Source organism: Melospiza melodia, chromosome 10, assembly GCF_035770615.1.
Source record: "Melospiza melodia melodia isolate bMelMel2 chromosome 10, bMelMel2.pri, whole genome shotgun sequence".
NCBI classification, from domain to species: Eukaryota; Metazoa; Chordata; class Aves; order Passeriformes; family Passerellidae; genus Melospiza; species Melospiza melodia.
Window position 1 is genome coordinate 25,705,524 of NC_086203.1, and position 27,507 is coordinate 25,733,030.

The window sequence follows — 27,507 nt, forward strand, 5'->3', positions numbered from 1 at the left end:
AGTGCCTGAACACAGACATAACTGAAAGCAAAGCACGAGCACATTTTCTGGAGCTCTCCTGAAGCAGGGGCTGTGAGTTCAGCTCTGATCTCATCTAAGCTGAAATGGCTAAGATGAATCTGGCTGTAAATTAACAGGAAATGAAGGCTTGTACAAACGAACGTGGAGAATCTATAAATCACCTGACAATCCCTACACAGGGCAGCAAAGTCTGCAAGGGACTGAGAGCACAGAGTGAATTTGGACATGAAATGCTCTTCAGAAGCCAATGTTTTTTTGGTTTTGTTTTTTTTCTTTTGGAGTATTAATATTTTTGTGCTTTGGTTGCTCAATATATATTCACTCTGCCTGCCAGATCTCCCAACCCATCCCAGAAGACAGACTTGAAGAAGGGAAGAAAAGGACAGGAAAGAACTATTTTGTTTGAGCCGTGTTCGCAGTTTCCAGGTGACTTCTGTCTGTTCGCCTCTCGCTTTTCATGTGCTGCAGCTGGCAGATGAGAGGGATACTTTATTTTACACAGGCAGAAAAACTGGCTCCTTTCTCTCCCTCTCCCCCTTCTCCTTCAAACATGGGCTGACTCCAAATGTAGCTCTCAGCTCCAAACACCATCCCGGGCCAGTCCCAGCTGGGGAATGTCAGACAGTTCGCTGCAAAGCACTGCACCCTCTCAAAGCACTGCACTTCAAACAAAGCCTGTGACTTTTCCTATACACAGCATGTGATATGAAGGCAACAGAGCCCAAACCTTTTACTAGCTTGATTACAATTTATTTTTCATTCTTTTGGTAAGGGGCCAAATGTGATTTAACCCTTACTGTTACTACTTGGGTCCTCTCACTCTGCCGCCTTTGTTCCCCTGTTCATCCCAAGGGAGTTTTGCAGAAAAAAAAGCCAAAAAACCAGTGATGTTATGAATTTGCCTCTCCCCTTTATCACTGACTGGAAAAGGGCTGGATTTCTCCCAACCACTTCACACTGGGTTGGCTTCAAATGTGACAGATCAGATTTTAGAACCAATTGCCGAAACCGGGCGTTAAAGCACAAATACTTGGTGCTTGCACAACCAACACCTCCAGGTATCCTTTCCTCTCCCCACTCCTTGGGTATCACAGCCTGGAAACAGCCTTCCCTGCCTCACTTTACTTCAAGAGTGTACAATGACAGGGCTTCAATGTGAGATTGTGCAATTAGAGCCTGGAGTGGGAGCCAAGTCTCTTGGTTTCTATTCCCAGCTCTGGCACAGACTCATCTGCCTTGGGCAAGTTCCTTAACCCCTCTCTACCTCTGGCTTTCCAAAGTGCATGGAAAAGGACTACCCAGCTAGGATGATGCAGCCTTTGCTGAGGACTAAAAACCTGGAGTGAAAGCAGCTCAAGCGAAAAAGAAATCATAGGAACTGAGGAGCCCATCCAAGTCCATTTGTGTTTGTTTATGAATATGGGAGGATCTGGCTAAAACAACAGAACTTCCAAGTTCATCCCCAACGTCATTCCCAGAGACACCTCATCTGCAGCTAACACAGACCTGGAACACCTCTGTGCCAAGCTAAGGTAACTGGCAGTCAGCAGAGATCCCTTCCACACTCTCTGTGCTCATGGCACTTGTTCAGGAACTTCTTCACCCTGGGGTCAGCAGCAGCTCCGGCCACAGAGGGAGAGGAGAGCTGGGTGGATGCACCCTCCAGCCCCTCAGTTCAACACCCCAGAGTAGCACAGCCCCTCAGCACTTGTATTTTGCACAGACCCCTTGTGTCTACAGGAGATTTGGACCATCCCCAGGCAGCTCCTTGCTGAAGCAAGGCCGTGAGGAAACAAACACAACGCGCGCTCTCTGCTCCGCTGCGCTGAGAAAAACAAGCAGAACGTTCCAGCACAGCCAAAGCCTGTTTGGGTTTGCTCTGAGCCGGGAGGGAGCTGGAGGGGGTAGCAGGAAAATAACAGGTGGCGCAAAGTCAAAGGCTTGCAGCATTTCCAGGAATCTCAGCTTGTATTTTAGAGGTAAAGTTACACTTTAATCCCGGTGCGTTTCCTCATTCGAGGCGTCTTTGTGAATATTTATTTGATAAACAGGCTGTGAAACATTTTCCACCAGACCTAACAGGGGAAGAATTCACCTTCCTCTTTGCAGCAAGCAAGGAGAACGCCGCTCAGTTTAATTTATACCTCAGCTTCAAACTCCTCGTGTGAAATGGATGCAAAGAGCAGCACAAAGTTGTTCCTTTGTTGTTTGAGCCACATCCACTCTCCCCAGCAGCTGCCCACTCCAAAGCTGACAGCAGAAAATCAAAGCAAGACCCTCAGACAGGAATGCACAAGGGGCTTTGCTTGGGCTGATTTAAATACAATCAGCACAAAACCTCCTGGTTTACACAAAGCTTGAATTAAGGCTGCTGTGGCTGCAGTGTAAATGTTCAGTGTGAAGCGAGGCCAAAGGCAGGGAGAAGTCACATGCCTGCCCTTCATGTAGTGTCAGCTTACAGATCTGGCCCGGCTCACCAGAGAAAAAGGAAAGCTGTAATACAGCAAACCTATTAAACCAGCACCTGTTATAGGCATCAAAAATAAAACTGAGCTTCTAAAGAGGGGCTCTGCACCTCGGGCAGGGTTCTATTAATATGCCAGCACATTTTCAAAATTAGCGTACGAGGGAGATCACAGGACTAGAAAGAGAGAGATTTTAAAAAAGTTCAGGGTTTGGTTAGGATTTCCATCCTGACAAAGCACTGAAGAAACAAAATGCTGGAGCCAGAAAGAGTTATGGGGTTTGGTACTGAAGGACAGGCAAGGTTTGGTGTCACAGACTGGCTGTGCAAAGGGAGGGAGATCAAAGGCAGGGTACCCAGAGATGGATCGCACACACTGTGACTAACACACGCCTGCAACTACCTGCCCTCCTCCTCCTGCTCACCTCAGAGATGGAGATCCAGTACTGATCCTTCTAGAAACACTGAAGAAGATCAAAGGTTCCTAAGCTTTCAACACACATGATTTTCTATTTGATTTTAGCCTGTCATTCACCACACAAATACAAAAAATAATAAATAAAATCATGGTTTCAGAGTAGAGTGCAATGCCTGAGTAATCTTCCTAACAAGACAAGAAGGGTAACTGATGATCTGGAAGATGAATTTGTATTTACAACAGCAGCAACATAAATGTTCCTGCTTTTCCTGGTCACCTTCTTACATTCAATAACCGAAGATCTCCTAAGTGATTTTTATTAACATATGGAAAGAAGGAAGGGGAAGAATGTCATGGGGACCTACACATCAGCTTTGACTCAAAGTTCAAACAATTTATCAGCGTAGAACTTCTTACATGGTTTTAACATTTTACTCACACATTTTACTTCCAAAGACTTCTATCAGAGAACTTTTTCTTGTCTACTGTAACTTGTGAAATGCCTTCCTTGGAGTAGAGCGAAGCCATCTCTGCAGCTGAAGATGAAATAAGCATGCAGGACATGCTGGAAGTCTGTGTCACACCATTCTCTAGTTCTTCACATGAGACCTTCCCAGAAAAACTGAACAGCCTGATGTGCATGAGCCGTCACACTTCCCAAGTGCTCTGGAAAGCCCCACTAGCTGTCTGACACTTTGTGTTTTCTTATCAGCCTTTCCAGAATAATCCATGAGGCACAAGATTTTGTACTGTCACAAGAATGTGTATTTTTATCCAACACAAAAACTGCATTTGCTTATGGGAAATGCCCCAGTGTCCTTTCAGAGCAAGGCTGCATGGGTTGCTGTGTGGACAGGAAGCAGGGATGCATGGAAGCAGCCCCCACTTTTCTCAGATGCTCTGAATCACTCCTTCCCTGAGGAACCCTGGCGGGTTCCCAGGCTGTCACAGATACAGCTCTGTTTGTTCAGGTGCTGCCTGCACACACAACAAGAGCAGAGCAGTGGCAGGCCAGCGAGCCACTGCATTTCAGGGTCAGCCACACAAAACAAACCAACCCAAAAAACCAAAAAACACCACCCCCAAAAAGCCCAAAAAACCCCACCAAACCACTGAAAAAAAAGCCACTTGTGTAATTTTTACAGATATCCAAACTTTAGGAGAAAGTTCATATACTCTACCTAAGACTGTAAGTCAGGATCTTCCCTCTCCCTAGCACTCCTTCAGAAAAAGGTCTAAGATGAAGCAAACAAAATCCATTACCATTTTACACTGTTTTTCACTTAAAATCATATAAAGGAATAATGCCTGAAACAAGCTGATGGAGCTGTTCCAACTATATCTAACTACAGCAGAAAACCTGAAGAGGATTTATTCATCTGCTGTACATCAGCTTCAAATCAGATATATTCCAGGGGGCTTTTATTTATCAGGTCATGTTCTCACCCTATTTGGTGGTTTGGGATGGAGAAGCATGAAGCAAATTACCCCCAGCTACACACAGCTGGGACAAGACAGGGGGGTTTAAAAACAACCTGGGTTTTGGGGTTTTTTTTGAAGATGGAGGGGATGGTAAAAATGTGGAACCTTTCACAGTGAAGTGACTGTGTCTCTGTTCCAGGTCATGGCTGTTTGGAGGCAGAAATCAGTCTGGGAACTGAGATTTGCTAATTCACCCCTTTGGGCCTGGGAGCAGCTGCCACCTGCAGAGGGCTGTGCTATGAACTCTCTTCCCACAAGCAAACTCTTATTCACACAAATAGTTCCACTGCAGCCAACAGGGCTGTTCATGTGAGCCCAGTGTGACCCAGGGGCTATGTTTTCACTGTCTATTATTAAAGGCTGCTCTGTGGTCACTCACAGGACCAAGCTCATCTGCCTCTCACACTGATGGACTGCAACCACTGACCCTGCTGCACTCCCCGTGGCCCCAGAGCATCCTTGTGCCTGGGGTACCAACCATGGGCAGATGTTATCCTGCTGCCAGGAAACCACAGCTCCTTCTTATCCACATGGATAAGAGAAGGGGATCAAGAATTCTCTTTAAAATCTTTCCCAGCAGCTGGACATAAGCAAAGGCCTGGATCTGATGAACAATTTTTGATAGGTTAAGTCTGAACTGCATGAAGGAAAGCCCTTCTCCTATTGTAACCAAAACCACCACATGCCCACTGAGATACACATTCCCTCTGAGTATTTCTGAACTAGCACTGTTTATGTAAACTTTCTGACTCCTTACATGACCTTACACTGTGTGCTGATCCACTGAGGTAAGCCATGTCATTTTTCAAAGTTCTCTCCCTCCCTCACTTTGATCTGCATTTCCTTTCACTGGACTTCGACTTGCCACCATATGATTTTAGATATTTTTTGCAACATACAACTTCCTAAGCCTTCAGCATTTCATTCCATTGAGAGAACAAAATGTGTGGGACAGGCAGGATTAGAATTTAGTCATCTTTACAACAGAGGCTGTCTTATCTCTTCAGCAGATTACACAACCTGATGTGACATCAAAGCAAATAAAGACTCCTGAAGACAAGACAGTCTCTGTTATGGGCACAGTCCCCCCATCACAACTGGGTGGCTCTAAGAGGACCAGTTCTCTTCTGGTTACACTGGATGTTTCATCAGGACTGTGCTCTGCAGCAGCTTTTAAAATGATGTATTCACAAGGGGCTCAGATCCATTAAACAGGCCATGCAAAGCATCTCATTGTCTGGCACAGCTTCTCTGTAATGAGCCTTCCTGAACTTCTGTGAACTTGAACCCAAAGCATCTCAGTGATGATCTGCAGAGCCCTGAGCTCACCCCTCAATGGAGGATATGCACCTGCAAGGCTTGGGGCCAGGTATCTTCAGCAGGGGCTGCCCAACCTGTGATGCAGTTTGGCCAAAGGCACAAGGGAGGGAATCTCTAAGCCACCGAACAACATCACTGCTGGTTTTGCAAGCACTCAGAGCTGTATAGGCCTTTCACCCCCTCCTCCAGCTCCTGTCACTTCTCACATTCCCTGACCTCCATCTGGAGCAAGCACTAAGGAAGGCTGCAAAGGACAGGAGAGGCTCTTCTGAGCGCTGAACTCTGCTAAGAGGAGAATTGTCCTGTGGGAATAGAAGGAAGGGAGTCACACAAGGTAAATGGCAGTTTTCACACAAGAATGCAGGAAACCACAGGGCTCTGCACCAGCTGCTGAATGGGGTCGTGGCACTCAGCAGAGCCTCTTTGAAGGAAGGGCTGCATCAGTATTTGAAAGGGGTCATTCAGTTGCTGGCAGATGACAGTCAGGTCAGTGTTTCCATGCTCTACATCTCGTATCTTTCGTCTGCTACTCTTTGCTCTGCCACTGGCTTTTCCTCTTGTGCTTCTCCCTCAAGGCTTTCTTCTGCCACTGATACATGCCAGCCAAACTCAATTTTCTATCACAAATTAAATGCATAAGCAACTCTCTGAAGCCAAGAAAGAGGCTAGCTTCACCCCACAGTTTGCTGCTCTGATTAATTCCTGCTCTTCACAGCCCCACAGTGCCCAGTGCCCATGTCAGGGCTGCTGCCCAGGCCCCCCACCTTATCACTGCCTCAAAGATGAGCCAGGTCTGTGATAAGGAAAAACAGAAACCCAAAAATCAGATCCCGCCCAGATGTCAACAGAACCAGCACAGAGCTGGAGCACAGACAGCAGCTTCCTTTCATTTCATTTCATGCAAGTTTTGTGCTTCTAATCAACAGGGATGGCATTTCCATTTGAAAGTCAAGAAGCTCCAAAAGCACAGGGCATGGAGGCACTTTCATCCTTAAATCCTGATACTGATTTTAGTTTCTCTTTGTGTAATACATGATCAAAGTAAATAAGATCCACCACAGCCCAGAGAGCACATGTGTTTTGTGGGTGGTTTTATTTTGCTTTTGTCTCTCCACGGGAGCGAGGAGGGGAAAATAACACAAGGGGAGAAGCAATTCCAGTGCAAAGCAAATGCAATGGCTCTGCCCATGATGCTGCAGTTTTCATCCAAATTTTAACTGCAAGCAGACTTGATAGCCTGCACTGTGTATAAGCCACAATGTGACACAGGGGTTTTTCCCACCTTTGGCATGAACACCATGAAAACAGGTGGATTTAGCTACAGTGATGATAAGGGAGGTAAAGAAAGGACAACATACTTGAATTCATCTTCCACACCATCAAACTCTCAGCCTCATGGAACTTGCAGCAGTGGCTGCTAAAAGACCTGCCTCTTGAAAAAGGCAGCATTTGAAGGAACTCCTTTTTGACTGGCCAGTCAAACTCCTGTTAACACTTGAGAGATGTAGATAGGCTGGCTGTTCTGGCTGCTCCAGCATGACACACACTTGTGCTCTGTTGAAAGGGCTTATCTGTCTTGTCAGCAAGGTCACAGGAACAGGGATTGCCTCTGGGCAGCCTTCACTGAGCTCTGCTGGGCTCACACTGCTCTGCCTGCAAGAAGGAATAGCTCCAGTGTGGAAAAGCAGTGGTCAAGCTAGCAAAGAAAAGAGCTGCTCTTCATAAGAACAGGACCCTGCTGCTAATGAAGCTCATCAAGGGGGAAGGGTGGCTTTGGGAAACCCCAAAACAAGGTGCCAAAACATCCAGGGAAGAGGAAATTTGGGGTTTAGAGTAGAACTGCCTCTGTGCTAAGCCAGGCTGGTGTAAAACAGGCTGTTCAAGCTTCCCTGGTAAAGATCTTATAAAATCAAGTGCAAGCAATCACCACCACTCAGCCAGTAAGTCCTTCAAGCTTCCATAGTAATATCATTTACATCTTCAGTTCTTCCTATTTGGAAAAAGATGACTGCTCTCTCAAGGAAACAACCTTGATGGCAAAAATATCTTGGTAAAATCACCAGAAGTGTTCCTTTTCCAGGGCACCTGAGAGATTACAGAAAGTCCAATCCCTTGGCCTGACTGCTCATGCTAATCACCACCCTGGTCAACACAGAGTGTGTGATCTGCAGTACATGGACTGAGCAGGAAATGACTTTTAAGTCTAAAATCCATGAGCAATTTACAGATTCTTTCTTTTGTCATCAATTCTTAATTCTACCTCTCCCCAACTCATTTTATCTGCTCAGATCTGACCACTAACACAGTTGTCTTTTCACTCAGCCCTGCACTCCAGTTTCATCTTCCAGCTACCTTTGCTATTTTCCCTGATGTGCAATTGAACATTAAATAGTTTGACAGGCAGAACATGCACTCACCCAACCACTCATTCCCAATCAATATTCACGTGGAATTCCTGTTAACAACCAGGAGTTATGCACACAAACCTGAGGGAGCGTGGCCTCTCAAGTGATCACTTCATCTGAAGGTGTGACAGATCACTCTCTCATCTCTCTTAACCAGCAATCACATTTTCCACTCTGCACACCCCCAGCAGGGCTGCTTTTGCAAGATAATCGCTATTGACATGACCTCTATTGTTCACTTCTGCAATTAATTGGGGAATTTGACATGGGTTAAAAATAAGAGAAAATCCAGCCCATAGCTGGCTTTTATTCAGTTAGAAATGAGCTTTCTGCAGACTTTTTCGCTGATCTCTTCCAACCTTAACCAAGGAGTATCACATTCAAGTGAACATTTTCTTCACCCTACACTATTCCTAATAGTGCCAGTGTTTTATGGCACCCAACTTAAATCCCACAGTTCTACCCCCAGCCCTGTTCTTACTCCTCTCTGGGATTTATTTCATGCTCTGAACAAGCACCACTGTCTACAACCAGGATAAATAGCTGCTCAATCTCAGTAGGGATGTGGGAACACATACTGAGAGCTTCTTTAGATTGTGCAATTTTGTTAAAAAGCTGAATCGGCTAAGCTTTCAGAGAGGAACATGGAGAGAGACTTTTACCCCAAAATAATTCAACTTTCTTTTACTGTAGCTTCAACTTGACTTTTACTCACCTCTGAGCAAATTTAATTGCCACTGCCAGCAGTTTTTAGGCAGGAAACTCCAATGAACTAAAACAACTTTCAACTCAGCAAGTTATTTATATTTGAAACCTGCTTGGTCTGTGAAGACTAACAAAGGAATTGCTTTTGTAGACGTGTGCTTTATTTGCCATATGCCATTAAATGAGACAGTCAATCCACCACAGATATTAATAGGAGCAATTTTGGGCTATTCTAAGGCTCAAATGTGAAGCTATTTTTCATACTGACCTTAACAAAAGATCGTGGTTGCAGATGACCCTAACAACTGATCTAGGCTTGATCTGCAGAGGGACAGAACTTGGAAACTTGGAAACTTTGTGCATTGTATATAAAAGATGCTCCTGCCCTTGGAGATGTATACACATACTTTAGGGCACAATGAATATGTGGTCATGCACAAAAAGATCCTATTCCAGTATTCCAAGCCCTAACCTTGTGCTCTGTCCCATTGGTGTCCTCTCTTCCCTCCAGACACAGATTAACCCAGCATGGCCTGCAAAGCAGGACAGAGATGCCAGAGCAGATCTGGCCTAGCTCACAGCAATTCTCTGCTCACAGAAGAAGCTGCCATGGCTGCACAAAATGCTTGTTATTAAATACATAATAGAGCAGCCTCCAGGGGTAACTGGTATTTCATGAGCTGCCACCAACTTTCACTATCTTTATCCTCTGGCCAATTTTTACACTCCACTGTATGTGCCCAGATTACTTTCTGATGCTCTTTTGTTGAGTCTGATAACTGTGGGCTTTACTGCTGTTGCTTTTCCAGAAGAAATGATTACTCATTTCCCTGGAATAGCCTCAGATCCTTTGCCATTTCCATGCATTCATGCTATATCTAAAAGCTCAAAGAGGACATGCAAATGATTAGAACAGTTCCAGCAGCCCAAAAGAAAAGTCAAAACAGCATCTCTTCTGGTGCTTGGGAGTACATGATTAATGAGGGTTTCATCCACTGGGAAAGGTTCCTGCAGTCTTTGGCTATAAAAACTTGCAGACTTTACACACCAGAGCCTTAATATGAACTCTGAGCAAAACAAACTTAAGAGGTGAGTTTCAGAATATCTTATGCCTGTGCATTGCTGCACACTGAACAGCCTGACAGCATTCTTTTCATTTTCCCTTTCCATATTAATGTATTTCACATCCAGACCCAGAAGCTCAGTAGTATACCCTGTATAGTCAAACTCTCAGAAAGCAGCTCTCTCCATCTCCAAGGGGAATTACCTAAGCAAACACTGGAGAACTGGCCCCTGCAGATATTACACCATGGAGGTGATGCAAGCAGGGGCTGGGGGTGAATCTGCTCCCACTTATCTATCTACACCACCTCAGTTCCCAGAGAAAGTTTTCCCGGGGCCAATAATGAGGAAGGGAGGAAGGCAGTGTGGTTTGTGAGCTGCCCAAGGCACGTCCTGCACACAGGCAGAGCTGCTGACTCCGAGCAGACCCCGCTGCCTCTGACTCATCTGGATTTGGTGCTTGCGAGCACAAAGCCTCTTGCTTCCACCCAGATGGAATTAACAGAGTACTCTCCTTATTTCTAATTGTTAGATCATCCCTTTTTAACTCCAGCAAAGATGACTTGCAGATTAAACCCCTTGGGGGTCAAGGCAGTTGTTCTGTTTGTACAGCAATTAGCACAGCAGGATCCCAGGCCACAAATGGCCTCCAAGGCTGTGTCTGTGCTGTCTGTGAGCTCAAACCTCATTCCTCCTGCAAGCCAAACTTCCCAGCTCTCAACACCGCCCACACAGAGCCTTTTACTCTGGCCCAGCCAGGAACACAAAGTGAGCTCACACCTCGTGTAGAGACCAGCTCAGGCTTGAGCTGAGCTCTAGGAGCAGCACAGATGGCAGCAGCTCTGAGCTCTTCCCTCTAACAGGATCACACTGACAGAGCTGCAGCCCTGATGTTCAACAGAGTCTGCAACACCTCAACCTGAAAAGCAAAGATGTTCACAGATGTCAACTCCACCAACCCAGCTCCCAGGAAATTTTGCAGAAAAGAAGGTCTATTTGTGAGATCCCACTCAGAGCACAGGCTGCTTGCATTGTTTCAGTTCACAAAGCAAGACACATTTGTCTTGGATGAAAGCAAAACAGCAGCTCAAAGAACCTAATGGACCACATGGGTTTTCAGAAAGTCTCTGCAAACCCCATCTGACACCACAAGTGAAGCAGTGCAAACAGCACTAAAATAACAGCAGCTTTCCCAAGCCTTCACTGTGGAGAAATGAGGCAACAGCTCAATAGTGCAATCCTGATTCTGCCACATTATTGACTTCCAAGACCAGTCAACTTTTATCCAGTACAAAGGTTAATAAGAGTCAAAGAAAATCACAGACAAGGATTACAATCTTAACAGTGTGGCTAATTTAACCAGAATTATAAAGAAATCCCCAGCACTTAAGAGGAAAAGCTCTACAAGAAATCATGCAAGCCAAATGGAAGAGACTGGCTGAAGTCTTTGACCTGTCTTACCTGACATCCAGCTGGAATAGCACTGACTACCCTCCTTTCCATGAGGATCATGCTGCCCCAACCATCTGAGCTCATCAGCCCTTTTCCAAGCAGCCCTAGCATGTTCCCTGCCACTCCCAGTTTCCAATTCTCCAGTATTTAGTTTTCAAATTTTACATGATCTATTTGGCCTGGGGCACAGCAGATCACTTACCCTTCTCCCCTTAGCTCTCTGTTTAATTACAGTTTAATGTGAATTGATCTTTACATTAATGAGTCTGTAAAGAAGATTGATTTTCTTCAAGAGACTTTTCTGCTCAGTTTGGCAGCAGAGTAGTCCTATTGATTTTGCTTTCCCCAGTAAATACACTGCAGTGTCACTGCATCTTCTTGTGAATCAGCTAATCCTATTTCACACTCTTTTGCTCTAAAAATCCCTATTCTGAGTTTCCTTGTTATCTGTGCTTATTCAGAGCAAGATGATGGGGCCAAAGCATCTCGAGCAGCTCTGCCTGTTGCTAACACACAGCTGACTGCTGTGGGTCACTGTCCCCTTTGTTCCTAAATGGCTGGAAGCTTAAAAGACTTACAGCGAAAGAAATGAAAGTTATTTTTAAGTGTTTAATCTGTTAACTTCCTTAATTCCCAGTCAGCTAAGGATGGGGCAGAGTGTTGTCTGGTTAGCACTCTCCACTGAGCCCTACAGCTGCCCAACATTCTGTGGCAGAAGAAGAGGACGCTGACTGAATCAGGCTTGGAGCCAGGGCAGAGGACAAGGATCCACCTCCATCATCTGTCCAAATGCCCCAAAACCCCTCCAGGATGCAGTTACTCACATGCAGGTAGATGCAGCAGTAATGAAGACAAACCCTAGAGTAAGGGCTGAGCTTAGGGGTTTGTAGGAAACCCGTAACAACAGACCAGTGCAGGGTTGATTGCAGCTCCTTTAACCTGGCAGGCCTAAGAGTCCTTCCATGCAAGTTAGTGAGGAAGCTGGATATAAACAGACTAAGTTCTGCAAATAAATGGTTTTTTCCATCACCCCTTTCCCCAGCAGATCAGGTAACAGGGTCTCCTCGAGAGCCTTCAGAGTTAACACACTGTGGCTGCACTGGGATGGGAAATCCTCAGCCAAGGGCATGTCAGTGAAAACATCCTGCCATCAACTCCCCAATGTCCAAGTCTAGGAACTGTAACTAAATTACAAATGCTGTGGGAATTGCAGGCAAGGTTCTCCTCTCAGCTATTCCGATGTAATTTCGGAATGAATCCAGACTCGGTCTCTCCCCCTCCCAGCTGAATTTCCTGGCTTTTGTTTGCACTAACAGATGTTTGCATTTAATGTCTGTCTTTATTTGGTAACCCTACATAGATTATTTTTCCCTTCTGTTCTATTAAAAGCCTTATCAAGTCCCTTATGTTTGCTCTTGCTGAAATGAACGACTCTGGCAATATTTTCAACATGCAAGGCAAACAAACTGATTCTTCGAGGAATAACTGAACTGAATCAAACTTCATGGCAGGGTATCAGGACAAAGCATTTTTGGTACATATGTTATGTCTGCATCCATCTGCAGCCTGGGACATCCAAAGGCTTGCAGAAAGCTCTGAGAATTCTCTCTTCAGCAGATTCTCACATGCTTACATATATATTTAACTGGCCTTTGGTCCTCACACGTGTGGGGTCAGGCAAGTTTTGGGTGATGGAGACAGGTATGGAAAACCCAAAAGCAGGGAATGCAAAGCAGAGCTCATTAAAAAAAAAAAAAAAAAAAAAAAAAAAAAAAAAAAAAAAAAAAAAAGGCAAAACCCAAAAAAACCCCACACAACCATCAAACTTTATGGAAAATTTGAGTTTGGCAGTATTGTTTCTCCCAGCCCCAAAATGAGAAAAAGTGCTTTCTCCTGTTTAGGAAGAGTAGGAGATGAAATAACTCATTCAGAAGGGATGTTTTGAGTGACAAATACACAAGACTTGCTTTTATAATACATTAACAGTCCTTTGGAAATACTTAACCACATGCAATATACAAAACCTACTTCAGAGGTTTGCGAGGTAAACACACTTCACACATTTCTAAACACTGAAAAAAACAAAAAGGAAATGTATTTATTTTTCTTTAGCATTAAGAATACACTGTAACACTATACACTTAAACATAAACCAGTTTCTCAGTACACAAGTCTTCATTATGAGTCTTCACCCTGGGTTTGGTTTGGCAGCCTCCCCAATTATTACTTCACAGATTGGAAGGCCAGAAGAAACCAGTAAGACCATATAATCTGATTCCTCACATCGCACAAGGCTAAATTTTACCCACCAATTTGCCTATCAAGCCCATTAACCTAGGGTTGAACTAAAGGCCCATCTTTTAGGAAGCCAAGCAATTGATTAAAGACTCCCAAAGATGGAGAAAACTTCACTTCCTCAGCAAATCATTCCAATGTGACTCAGCAACATTGATTGGAGCAGGTACTTTAAAACATCATTCAAGTTATTTTTATCTCTGATAAAAATTAAAAGGAAATGCAAGGGGGAAAAGATGTGGCATTCTCTAATACAAGCTGAACAAAGAGACCCTTCTTGCAGCAGTATGACAACAGTATTACAAATCCTGCTATCAGAGTTATTTATGTGCAGCAGCTGAGGGGAGCAATTCAGATTTCTGGAAAGTGATACTAAACAGGTTTGTTCAGAATACCATTCTTTTATCATTTGGCTTTGTAGCTTCTCCTTCCTTCTGCACCACTCTGAAATTTCAGAGGAGCTGTAAATCTACTGCCTTCCACAAGCCATTATTCCCCCTTTCCAAACTGCTCATTTCATTTCAGGAATAAAAAAACCCAAAGCTCCTGCAATTTGGTTCTTTGCCAACGGTGAAATTAATAGCAAAAAATAACAACAGGGGTTTGTGGAACTCAGAGCATTTATAGACTTCATGAGAAAGAGAAGCCAATCTGGGGGGCCTAAAACTATATCCCTGCATGGCAAATTCTGTGCAAGCTTTCCATCCATAAATCAGATTTCTGGAGGTCTTTTTCAAAGGCTGGTGCACAGCACAAATGTGGCCGCACAGAAGGGCAGCAGATAAAGGTTGCCTCAGAAAAAGTCAGAGCCTTTAGAGCAAGAGAGGCCAATCAGCTGGTGGTGTGGTCACAGATGATTTTCCACCACAAGAAGTACCAAATCTGTGGAGAACACAGACACCTGCACAGGGCCATGCAGGCTGGAAGCCACCACTTGAACTGCTCCAGTCCCTGTTAGCCATTAACACTTCCCAGGAACCTGGGAGGTATCATGCATCCCTCAGCAAAATTCCTTCTCAGTGCACACTACAAGCACACACATGCAAAAATTAATTTCAGAAATCCACACTCTTTAGATACTAAATAGTTTTATGTTTTAATATTTTATTCCCTTCAGTAGCACCATGGACCAATGTCCTTGGTGGTCAATACACAAGGGCTCCCAGGGGTCTGATGCTTCTGTGGCCATCTAAACTACCAAAGTTAGGAACTTCAAACCTTCTGCAGATCATGCTTTGCAATCACTGCATGATTTCTTCTGAGAAAAAGAAATCTCAAAAGAAAATGTTAAAAAGGAGTTGAAAGAAATCATAAAAACCGGTCTGGAATGAGTTCCCTAAAAGATTAAGATATGAATACTCTCTGGCTTTAAGAGGAAAGAAGAAATGATCAGAACAGGGCCAGGAATAAAAAGAACAATAAAGCAAATGTAAAATTTAATACCACAGGTATGACCTAATGGTTGAAACCCAAAGGCAGATAAGAAAAATGAAGTTTTATTCAACCTGTGGAATTTACTGACCTGAATTACCACTGACCATATGTACAACACAAAACCTCACACAAATCACACTACTCCACATGATGTTTCTTAATTAAGGTTAATTAATTCTTAAATTTCTTAACAAGCCAAAAACCAAACCCTAGAATCAGCAGGAACAAGTGTGACACCCAGGAAGCTCCCAGAAGCAGCTAAACCCTCCCCAGAGAAAGCCAGAGGCAGAGGAGGTGACAATGACTTACAGGTACAGGGCACGGACGCTGGAAGCAGCAGAGCCCAGCGAGGGAATGGCACTCAGCTCGTTGTGGTCCAGCCTCCTGCAAGAAACAGAAACCAGGGTTGAAGGCAAGCAGCATGTGCCCAGGCCTACAGGAGCAGGGGAGGCTGGCACTGAGGCAGAAACCTCCATCTGAAGGGGTTTTTCTGGGCCTCTGATGGCCACACCTTGATCTTTAGGCCTTTCCTCCCTGCCACCCACGCCAAAAAGTGCCGGGCAGGAAAGCAATGTGGCACAGCCCTCCTCTAGCCTGTGTTTCCAGAATCCAACCCGACACAGGAGAATTTTGCACCTTAAAGCCACCTGTGCCATGGCTCAGGAATTTAACCCTTCCCATGCTCACACCAGGTCAGGGCCCGGGGGCACAACCTGATGGCATCCTGTCCACAGCAGGCCCAGCTCTGGAAATCCCAGAGGGATTTCCCCACAAAGGCAGCAGTGCTGGCCACAGAAATGTCACCAGGCCCAGAAATGTCACCAGGCACAGAAACGTCACCAGGCCAGGCATCTGGGGAGCACAGAGAGCCCCTGGTTAATGGCACCACCAGCACAGACACATCCCCTGCCAGGGCCTAATGTTTTAAAGTGTTTTTCTGACTGAAAGCAGATCCTTGCCATGTGACTGGCTCTTCCTTGCTTTAAAGAGCTCTTGTTTGTATGGTGAATTAGTCAATTAATTACTGTAACAGTCGCTCGTCTGGCTGCCTGAAAATTACCTAATTTCTCAGTCTTCTCACCCTCTCCCCCCTCTCACTGCAGTGATCACAGCCAGGCCCTGGGCAGGCTCCCCAGCACCCCCAAAGCACCCCTGGTCACTCTGGGCTTTCCAAGTGCTCTCTTTTTGCAGAAAATCCCAAAAAGTTCACAATTTGGGTGCAAAGCACCGCATCCCAGAGCTGCACAGCCCAGGGTTGCTAAGCCACAGGCATGAGTAGGGGCAATCTTAAATTATGTTGGGTTTTTTTCCCCTCTTCTTTCCTTTTAACACTATTTTTGGCAGGTGGGAGAGGGCAGTGGCACATTTATCCCAGAACTTCCCTTCTGGCTCCTCTGAGAGGAGGCAAGATATTTGATTTCACGAGGAGTTCCAAGCACTGCTGGGATAAAAGCTTTCCTCTGCCTCTGACATTATACCCATGCCTTAAAATGTAAGGGAAAAAAGCCAGATGCATTGCAATTCAGCAAGGAGCTCCACTCTGCAACTAAAAGCTCACTGTTGCTCATATTACAACATGGTCTGGAGCTTCCAAAGGTACAGAGCAAGCTGGAAAAAGCATTAAATTGCTTATTTGAGCATGTTTTCATTAGCATCTAACTAAGCATCTTCAGGAGAAGAAGGAGCCTGGGTCAGCTCTGGTTAAGCAGCTCTGACACCAAGCAGCATCTAACAACTGGTCAAACCCTGCTCTGACATAAGTGTGATATTCATATATCAGCCTCCTGCCATGGCAGGAATCAGTCAGAAGTGCTTCTCCCACCTCATTTTCTGTCTTGGCTCACAGGCACCATTTGCTGACACAGAGGAGACAGCCAAGCTCTGTATTTGCCTGGGATTTCCCACTCATCTTTTCTTTTTCCCTATGTAAAGCAATTGAAAAATAAAAATAAAAAAAAAAAAAAAAAAGAGGGCGGAAAAACCCCTCAAAACAGAGCAGCTGGGCTCAACAACTTTAAAAACTTTCAGTCTCCTTCCCCAGCCCTCACCTTTGACAACACAAACCCTCTAGATGCTGAGGCAGAGGAGGGGGGGGGGGGCCACCCATATAAAATATTTACAGTCCAGTTGCCAGGCTGGTGTCAAGCTGAAATGGAGCCTGCTCAAAAATAGCACAGCTCTCCAGAGCTTTCAGTGAAAGGCACTTTAGAAAAGAAAAGGTGAGTTGTTTGGAGAGGAATTTTAGCTTGGTTACTACTTTTATTTGCTACCAATGAGCCTGGAAAGCCTGAGAGCCATGAAACCATCAGTTTGGGGGATTCCATGAGCCACATGAGCTGAGGAAAGGCCAGAAAGGAGCACAGGGCCCACCCCACAGCAGCCCCATCCATCCATCCATGGAATGAGAATGGATGGACACCAGGGCATTGTCACCACATGAAGGCACCAAAGGGAATGAAAGATCAAGTGTCCTGAAGGAAAATAATGTCCCAGTCCAGCCCCTACCCTGAGCCTCCACCACTTATTTCAGAGCAAAGGGGATCACTTTGAACCACTAAATTTCATCCTACACAGACTTAAAACTTTTCTAAAAGCTTCTCATAAAGGCCACCAAAACAAAGCACACAAACAACTGCCTAAACTGAGGGAGAAGTGTAGGGTAAATTCTGCTCTGACTTTATCACAATCTCAGAAAGCAAAGCACAGCATTGAAGATAAGGGATGAAATTTAAATCTTTTGGTCTGCAGATATTTTCTTTAAATCAAGGGAAAACAAAATGTTTTCAAAATATACCACAGTAATTATTCACATGGAGAGACACACACAGAGTTTTAAGCCTTGTGCAATGCTCAGGAACCACAGACAGCACGTTTGAAGCATCATGGGAGGTTCTGCTCTTATCAATGCATCTATTATTTGGGGCAATCTCTTTCCCTGAGGGTGCCTTGGTTTGCCCAGCACAGCATGCACAGAGAAACACTGACTTGCTCTCGAGACATGCCACAGCATGATGCTTATTTCATTAATGTTTGTCAAGTGCTTAAAAAAAAAAACAAAACTCAGAGAGAAGATGCTCTGGCAATGGAGATGTGGTTCTCCTTGTGAAATGCAGTTTATTTCAGTGGTCTGTGGTTTAGCTGTTATTCAAAAGCAACCAAGATTAGTAGATAGGGCTTTTAATAGAGCTTCTCCCTCAGACTGCCTTCCAGGCTCTGCTCCAGACCTCTGCCTCCCCTCCAGTCTCCCATTTCTGACTGCTCCCTTTCCCTCCTACTCACTCTTCTGCTCTCTCCCCATTCCCTAACCCTTTCTGACACAGCTAGCAGCTCTTATCTACCCATTACACTGTGGCTGCATTACTTATCTCCGCAGAAACCCTGACACCTTTTTACAGCAGGGAACTGTTCACTGCTCTACACACTTTGCTCAAGGGAATTCCCTACCTGGGGAATCAGAAGCCACACACATTTCCCAATTTCCCACCCTGTGCTCCCTGAAGTCACACACCTTCAGGCACTTCCATGAATAAAAGCTATTGCTAAGCCACAGTCATGTGAGGATAATTATAAATCAGGGCTGCAATTCTCTCCTTTAAGCACAGAGCAATTTAAGGCTTTCCACAGTGAAAAGAGAAGTTGAGAAAACAGATCCTGCAGGCAGTGTTCTGCTGACCCACATCACTTTCTCTCTAAAGATTGTGCAGAGCTGATTTCAGAGCAGCGCAGTCACTCCTGATATCCATTCCTCACTTACTCATGATTCCCAGCAAGCCCCTACTATTCATGCAAACAGGAGGCCAGGAGAGAAATGCTGCATGAATCTCCACAGTCCAATCCAGCAGCCATCAGCCAGGGAAAATTCCACTTTTCGCCTATTTAAGAATCACAGGATCTGGCCCCTCCACGAGTCCCAAAGCCAACATTTAATGAAAACAGACAGAGGACAAGAGCAAATGCTTGACAGAGCACAGTATTGTTTCTGAAAGGAAATGTTTTTTCAGTTTCCCATGAGGCAGCAGTAGCTCTTCAAACAGAGCCCAAACCTCAAGCATGCCAGCGATTCACCAGGCAAACACAGCTCATTACCTCAGCCTGCCATCTCAGGCACTTTTGGTTTTAAACCCCAAAATCAGAACTCCAGGCACCCCTGTGGAGGGCTGACAGTGCAGCCCCTCTCTGAGTGAAACTGCTCAGCCTTCTCAGGAGCTTGGAAAACCTGCATTCCCTGAAATGGGTTTGTTTTACAGCAAGGAGGGGCTGGCACAGCCACTCAGACCTGCAGCAGCTCCTCTGTTCCTCACCAGGGCAGGGGACAGCTCTGCTGGTTTAGCCTCTTCTAGCAATACCTCCAGCAGAGCTTGTTCTGGTTCCAAAAGGAGCACAAATGTCTGAGAGAGGAGGAGGCACGGTTAAGTGCTTTGTTATCCACTACACTACACCTTTGTTTCCTGGGAGATTTGGGCTAGGTTGGCATCAGGTGTCACAATCCAGGCTGCTGTGCTTTGCTTCGGGGTTGTGCTTTCAGCAAGGAGCTGTGTGAGTGTGCTCAGGTGTGCTCAACTGCTGTCTCCAAGCATTGCACAACACCCAGGGAGGCAAATTCCAATGATTTCCAATAACAGCTCTGCTGTTTTAATTGGAATGTTGTGTTCTGCCCATTGATTAGTTTAAAAAAGAGCAGCCCAGATACAATATAGAGGGGAAGAAAAACCTCCACACCAAGTCAGACCTGCTCATTCAACTTACCTAAAGGAAGGTACTGTCTTAGGAAACTAGATATAATTTCCTCACAGCCCACAAGCAGCCCTGGCAAAACACAATTAAAGCCTTTGAAGGAATACTTACACTTCCTGCAGGTTCGACAGCTCTGCAAAGACAGAAGGATCAATCTCTGCCAACTTGTTGTAGCTCAGGTTTCTGTTAAAATAAAAGACAGAAGGATCAGCAAAATGCAGTCACCCTGCTCAGCAAAACAATCATCTTAATTATTCTGGATTACACTAGGAGGGTTTGGGTTTTGGAGTTTTTTTTAAAGAGAACTTAAACAGGAGTGCAGCACTTTTCTGCTGGATACACAAGTGAGTTCAGCTCCAAGACAAAAATCTTATCTAGCTCTCCCCAAGCTTCTTCCTCTTTTGCATTAGATTAGTGTGGTTTTAATTTGTCTTCATATTACACAATTACATTTATTATTCTACTATTGATTATTTCCAACCACAAAACTAATCACAGATGAATAGGATGTTTCCTGACAAATTAAAGTCAGAACTGAAACAATCAACAAACCTTCCACTAAATATTTTATAGCTATATTCACACAGGTATTTTTTATACCACAGTGTGTTACACACAAAATACACATATGTACACTTGCTATGTGTAAACATAAAATATATTCTATATTTTCTAACAAGATGATATAATTAGCCTGTCACTATTTTTTTTTTAATCAGTGAATACAGCTTTCAAGCCACACAGTAGAACACATTTTGGTCCTCAACAACCCCAGCCAACACTTTCCAACTATCCAACAGCGTAAACCTAAATCACATTCGAGCACTGATGGATGACAAATGGGCTGTGCAGCCTGGTGGGAGAGCAGATCTGCCTCACAGGACATCCCTGACTGAAAACACATCCAGAGCTCAACATGCTGCAGGAAGGAACACACTGCAGCAATTGGGACAGCAAACAGGCAAAATAATGCAAATTAAGTGCCAAATGCAGAAACCACAAGCAAGAGCTTTGCCATGCTCTGCTGTAGCATCACACAGTGCAAGAGCAGAGCCTTCCCTTCAAGATATGCACTCTCAGCACTCCACACAGGACAGGTCAAACCTGCAGCCAGGACTAACCAGATCAATTAAGACCAAGTGACTAATGATGCAAAAAGTAACAAGTGCTTTAATTATCCTTCTGTATGCAGTGCTGGCATGTTTCTGTGAGAGTGTAATCTAAAGAGGGAGGAGGCAAATTGATGGGTGGCAGCAGAACAGCAACCACAGTAAATTGTAAGGAAATTGTGAGGGGGACTTCTTTAATTTTATTTTGCTCCACGCCCTGCTCTCGGATATTACCCTGGGTAAAATTCAGCCCTCCTGCCTCATCTGCAGGGAGGTTACACCCTCTTACTGCACCTCTGAACACAGCCCAAAAGATTCACGGCTTGATTTTAGATAAGCCCTCAAATATTGAGCTGCTTATTCAAACCACCAAGCCAGTCTGACTAGAAAACTGGCCAATCTTCCCTGGTTTGGGATTTTTGTTGCTTTAAAACTGTGCCCACAGAAAGCAAGCAGGTCTGGAACCCAAACTGGGTCTAAGTCGCTGAGGCACCCACTGAACTTCCACCAATGCTCCGTGACACAGGAGCTGAGGCACACACAAAGAAAAGGCAGCTGCCAGAAGAGCACTGATGGAAAATCTCTCCTGAAGAGCTCACACTGACACACTGCACTCTGTGGCAATGCACAGAGAAATCCAGGCTCACAGCAGCCTTGCAAACACCAAGACTTGAAAGACTACAAAGCTTACCGACTTTGCAGGAAGTGATAAACACCTCTTTCAAGCTAAAAAGCAGATATTGATCACCTGCCCTCTTGTAATGCATTTATGGGAAGTCCTCAAAGCGTTCCCCTGCACCAGGGCATCATTTGATGGCTCTCACATCACACCATTCCCCATCATTTCAGCTCCTTGCATCTTGCCCAAAATGTTCAATTTTTTTTGCCAATACCTGCTGTGGAAGAATGCTCCACAATCGGCAACACAAGCTGGCTCTTAAAAGAGCCTAGAGCTGAAGTTATAGAGGAGTGTAAAACCTAACCAAGCATCTCAGTTTAAAATATGCTGTCCTGTAAGCCCCTACTGTCTTTTAAAACACTCAAGAGACCTTTAAATCAATACCAGGCTACAGCAGATATCCATTTCACTATGAACTCAAAGGCATTTATCTAAATAAAAGTCAAACTGCAGTTTAAACTCAGAGTGTGTTTGAAAGCCAAGTCCATATTCATAGCACAATTACGAATTAAAGTGCAATTTGCCCACAGATTACATTACTACTTTTTTTTTTTTAACCACGCAGTAAGATCATGCTGAAGCTTGCCCCTGCCTCATCTACAGGCAAAAAGAAAAATACAACAGGTAACCTCCTACAGGCTCAACACAATAAAGTCAACACAGAAACACAAGTGACAAACTAAAAGGGGGAAATGCAGCCAGACATGATGGTGCATGAATCCATCTGTTTTCATGTATTTCTGTGCCTTTTACTGCAGCCAAACTTCACATTTTTCAAGTAATGTATTTCTCCTCAACACATTCCTCTGCAATAGGCTAAGGGGCTGTTTTATGAAGCAAGAAACAAGAACACATGCACCAGAACTGATCCTCCCTGCACTTGCCAGAGGGACCAGGTCCCTGGTTTAGTCTGTGCTCAAGCACTGAGTGATGCTGACAGGAACCTCCAAAGTTCACAAGTGAAAAACAAAGATATTCATAAATTAAAGGATTTCATGGCCACAGTTTAACATCACCCAAAGTGATTTTCTGATTATTGCTGCTGCCATTCAGGACATTTGAACATCAAGTAGCTGGTTCTTCAGATAGCACAGAGAGATTTTGCTGCACCAGCAACAGAAAGACTTTCCAATATCTGCTGCAGAAATGCAGGTGAACTCCATCCTCTTGAACACCAAAGTCTTCAGTTCCCCCCACACTACTCACCTCAACCACCAAATATCCTCACTAAATGTACACTACACTGCTCAAAAATCGGTGGGGAAATGAAAGCTAGAAATAGAGTCAGTACAAAACAAACAGGAGACTTGAAATTACATAGATACGCCAAAATAAAGTTTACTGAGTATCTGGCACTAGCTGTATTTTAACTTATATTAAGTATCCAAGAATTTCTAGCCTGAAGCATTAGCAATCAAAGGATGTGCTTCCCAGAACTCTGATCCCCTCACTAGGCAGTGTGTGGCATGCCAGTCACAGCATTGAAGTGAGAGAAAGAATTAACATGTTTCAATAGACAGATCACTGGGACTGGGAGTCAAGAAACCTCTGTCTGTTCCTGGCTCTCTTCATCTCCTGCTGTGTGACCCGGTCATGTCACATCACCTCTCCAGAGCTTTTGTTTCCACAGCCACCCTTTGTCTGTCTTGTCTATTTAGACTGTAAATAAAATTGAGGTAGGTATTGTCTTGCTTTGCCTGATGCTGATGAAATGAGGCCTCAGTCTTGGTTGGGCTCCAGTAATGCAAATAAAGAAGGGAGCTCAAAACTTGAGGTCATGGGTGCACAGGATGCTCTCCCACCCCTAAATGTGGGTCCTAAGTGTCCAGCAGTGAATGAAGCACTGCAGGATTTTCATGTCCCCACCAGGCTGGCCTCTCTGAGCTGAGCAGACCAGCAGTGCAGGCTGATGGAGATGCCAAGCCCAGGGCACAGCTGTCCCACCACTGCAAGCTGGCACATTTGCTGTTCCTCTGCAGCACAGAATGCATTTCTTCTTGAGGAGCCCTTGGGATGATGCCAAAATTGCCCAATGAATCACCAAATAAATGTTTCTGCCATCAGTTTTCCAAAATGTCTCCCTCAAAGAAAGAGAGGCATCAGCTCCCAACACCAAAACCCCGTCCTCTCCCAAACCAGCACCTGCCCAGCCCTCTGAGGTATCTCTCATCCTGAGCATCTCTTCAAAGCCAGTTTATAAAGCATCACCTGCAGTGTTTTATGCCAGTTCCAAGAACCCATGGCTTTGGTGCATGTTCTGCCCATTTTCTGGCACCTACAGGTGATGTTAGCTGACCCAAAAGTGGGGCTGCCCACAAACTGCTCAGTGCCCTGCTCCTCTGCATGGGTATGTTGAATTACTCATGGAAGGATATTTTGATCCCTCTAAGACAACTGTGGAAAGAAAACAAAAGTATATAAATTCAAGAGCCTGAGCTGTGAGTTGAGGGAAGCATCCTACAAAGCTTACTTTTCTACAGCTGGCAGAGGAGAAAGAACAGAACAACCAACCTGAGCAGCCCCTAACATTCAGATTGTTTTTTTCATATCAGCTTCTATTGAAAAGCTGGTAAATGTTTTTAAACTTTATTCTGATTTACTGGCATGAAAAGTGTTCTGCATATTATTTATCCATTTAAGTCTTCCTTGTAGTGGCTAATCCAACAATGAAGGGTTTTCCCCTCCTGTCACTAAGATGCCTGTGATCAGGAACTGAGAGCCTGTAAAATCAATATGGGAAGGGCCCTGGTCTGTCTTTTCAGTTATTCTAGTCTCTAAATAAGAAAGCAGTGTTTGCCTTCAGCTGGCATTATGAAAGTGGCATTATCACTGAACTCAGCAGAGACTGAAGTCTTGCTAAGTAACTGGGTATGCTCAAACTACCTCCCAAAAGAAACAGTGCTGTCACAGAAAGAGTCCTGCTTGCAGTGAGAGGGATCAGTCAGTTCTTTGACCTGTAGAGGCCAGGTGCAGGGCAGATCAGGAGTTTATGTCCAAGTTTTGGCCCTGCTTTGGGACCTTGACCAGTGCAGAGAAAAGCAACCTAGCTCTCTGCTGAAAACCAGACAAAGGAACAGAGGCATACACAGCTCCTGGTCTCTGTCCACCACGATGATGGCTGAATTCTGTTCTGCAAGGTGAAAGTTTCCAACCCTCACATCAAAACCATTTATCTGTCAGTGCAGAAGATTATGTCAAAAGCGTTTCTGCACCTTTTGATGACAGGCATTGGAGAAAAGGAGGATGGCTTGAAATTCTGTCACTGCCAACTGTGGCTTTCATTAAACACTTTGTCAACCGTTGTCATAACACAACTTTTCATTGCTCCTGCACAAAAGGGAGCTGAGGGCCCAGAACAATTGAGCCCTGCAGTAGAAATTCCTCTGGCTCATCTGTCGAAAGATAGCTGCCTAGTCTGCAGCTCCCTGAATAGGCACCATCCTCTTCCCACATGTTTGTAGATGGCTTTACAGCCCTGGAATGGAGGCCCCATGCACACTTGAGTGGGTATGAAAAGCATGGCTGCAGCTGAATCAGCTTGGGGATGGGGGCCAGGGGAGCCAGAGAGGGAGCACACTGCCCATGCTACAAGGGTACAGCTGTGCAAGAAGAAAGCACACTCAGATGTCTCTTTTAAACAAGCCTGTGAGGTGCCAGGAAGATGGCAGTGTCCTAGAAAGCAGTGACAGGGGAGCATTAATGCTGAAGCACAAATCCATCAGATTGCATGGATTCAGGTGGTTGTATGGACAAAAAGGACAGAAAGAAGGAGCTTTAGTCCATTTTTGATTTCTGTGCACAGGACAGGTGCAAAGTCTACTCCCATGAGGCAAGAGCAGCCAAACAGCCACTGCAGCCTCTTCTCATGAGAGCTGTGCTCCAGCCCCTTCCTCTGGACATGCTGCAGCACCTCACTGTGCTCCTGTACTGAGGGGCCCAGAACTGAGCCCAGCATTCAATGCAAGGCCAGTGCTGAAGGTGATCACTGGCCCTGTCCTGCTGGCCACACTATTGCTGGGTGCCACTGGCCTCCCTGTTCACCTGGCATTCACTAGCTCATGTTCAGACAGTTCAACCAGCACCTCCTGGTCGTTTTTCACCAGGCAGCTTTTCAGCCACTGTGCCCCAAGCTAAGCCCCCTGTAATTTCTGTTACAGGGTACCCTGGGTGCTGCCTACAAGTGCCAAGCATCCAGCTTAAAGAGACTCTGAAATGCAGCCCAGAAATGGCCCAGACCAAGCATGGCAAAGAGCCACCTCCCAGAAGGAGGTAAGAGCACCAAAACAAGGTGGATGCCCCGGATTGCTGCTCAAAGTGCTTTGGAGAGAAGGGGGCTCTGCAGGACACAGCACCCACCTGGGTGAAGCTGTGCCCCACAATGAGGGGTTCTGTTGGTGGCTCAGATGATGTGCTCAGTCAGGCTTTACTTATGTCCTTGTTCAAATTAGCTGCAGCATCACACTGGCTTGGGTTAACAGCCTGCTCATATAAGGGGCTTTATGTGCAGGGGGGAGTCAACCTAAGGGCAGCCCTCAAGCCATAATATGAGCTAATTTGACAGTGAAGACAAACTCTGAGAGGTCATCCAGACACCAAGAAAACTGCACCATGAATCACTCTCAGTCATGACCAGTGATACAGGCTAAAGGAAATTCCTGTAGCATGATCCCCAAAGAACTGATACCATGCAGATACAGCCATTAATGCAAAGAACACTAATTAAAACCACATCACTGAGAGGTATTGTACCAGACTACAACTGAATTTAGCATGTGGTTGGTATGGTTTGAGGAAAATGGTTTGGGAATGATCTTACCTCCAAGTGACTTTCAGGGACACACTGTCAGCCTTGCCCTTCCTCCTGCTCTGCCACTCTGCACTCACAGCTTAGGGTGCACACAGATCACACACGTGGCCTCAGCTCACATAGGGCTGTAAATGTGAATATCTCTGCCACTGTAGACTGCCAGCCTCTAAGAGGCAGCACAGGATGAGCAGGCACACTCTCAGGGCTGAGGAAAGGCAGGAATCCTCTGCAGGAGCACTGCAAGGCTGCTGAGGCTTCCACATCTCCCACACCAAGGATTTTTACAGGCTTATTTGTCTCTTTCAGCAGGGCAGTGTCAGGTTATTTTAGGCCCTTCTTGGCTTACACAAATGTGTTTTGACAAAACCTAGGATCCCATTTCCTCCTATTTTAATAACCTTAGCAAAACTCAAGTAAAGTTCTTGTCTAAGTTTTTCTCTTTTCTTGAAAGATCATCTCTTCCAAAAACTCCTATTTTATTTCTTAAGACAGAAGGCTTAGATGCAATTTAATCTACATTACCACACATATATGGCAATACTCCATAACACATGTAGAAATCACCTGGGTAACTCATGCTATGGCTCTGCACCATCAGAAGGGACACGAGGATACTCATTTCACCAGAGCTTCATCCTGGCCCACTCAACAAGCTCTCAGTATTTCAATTGCTTCAAAACCACTGTTCCAATTGTTCAAAAAAAAAGTGAAGTGAGGTTTCAAGAAGTGAAGTGATTTCAAAGTCATGCATGAGATCCCCTCAGGCCCCTCTGTTCCCTGGGCACATGGACACCTCAGGGACTCAAACCAACGCAGGGCAAAGCAAGCAGGAATCACAAGGTGTTCCACAATGCTTTTTCTGCTTCTGGGAAGAGCAGCAGCCACAGGCACACAGCCTGCAGCCCCTGAGGCTGCTCACCCTCCTGCTGGGGCCACAGGCTCCTCTTCCCCAGCCAAAGGCAGCTTTGTGTGCAGGGGATGCTGCAGGGCTCAGAGCAAGCAGGATTTAATTGCAGCAATATTTCTGTATTTGCCTCTTCTATTAAGCTGCACTACCTGAAGGAGAACAATCCTCTCCAAAACACACTGAGTCATCAGCTCCAAGGATTGCATCAAAGCA

The 27,507-nt window shown here is 45.1% G+C and overlaps 1 protein-coding gene across 1 annotated transcript in view; it reads right to left on the reverse strand.

Moving 5' to 3' along the window:
- Positions 1-27,507, reverse strand: part of LRIG1 (leucine rich repeats and immunoglobulin like domains 1) — a 98,510-nt gene that overhangs the window by 38,146 nt on the left and 32,857 nt on the right. The window contains 2 exon segments of the mRNA XM_063164342.1: positions 15,368-15,442; positions 19,904-19,975. Of these exon segments, the coding sequence (XP_063020412.1) occupies positions 15,368-15,442; positions 19,904-19,975 (147 nt within the window).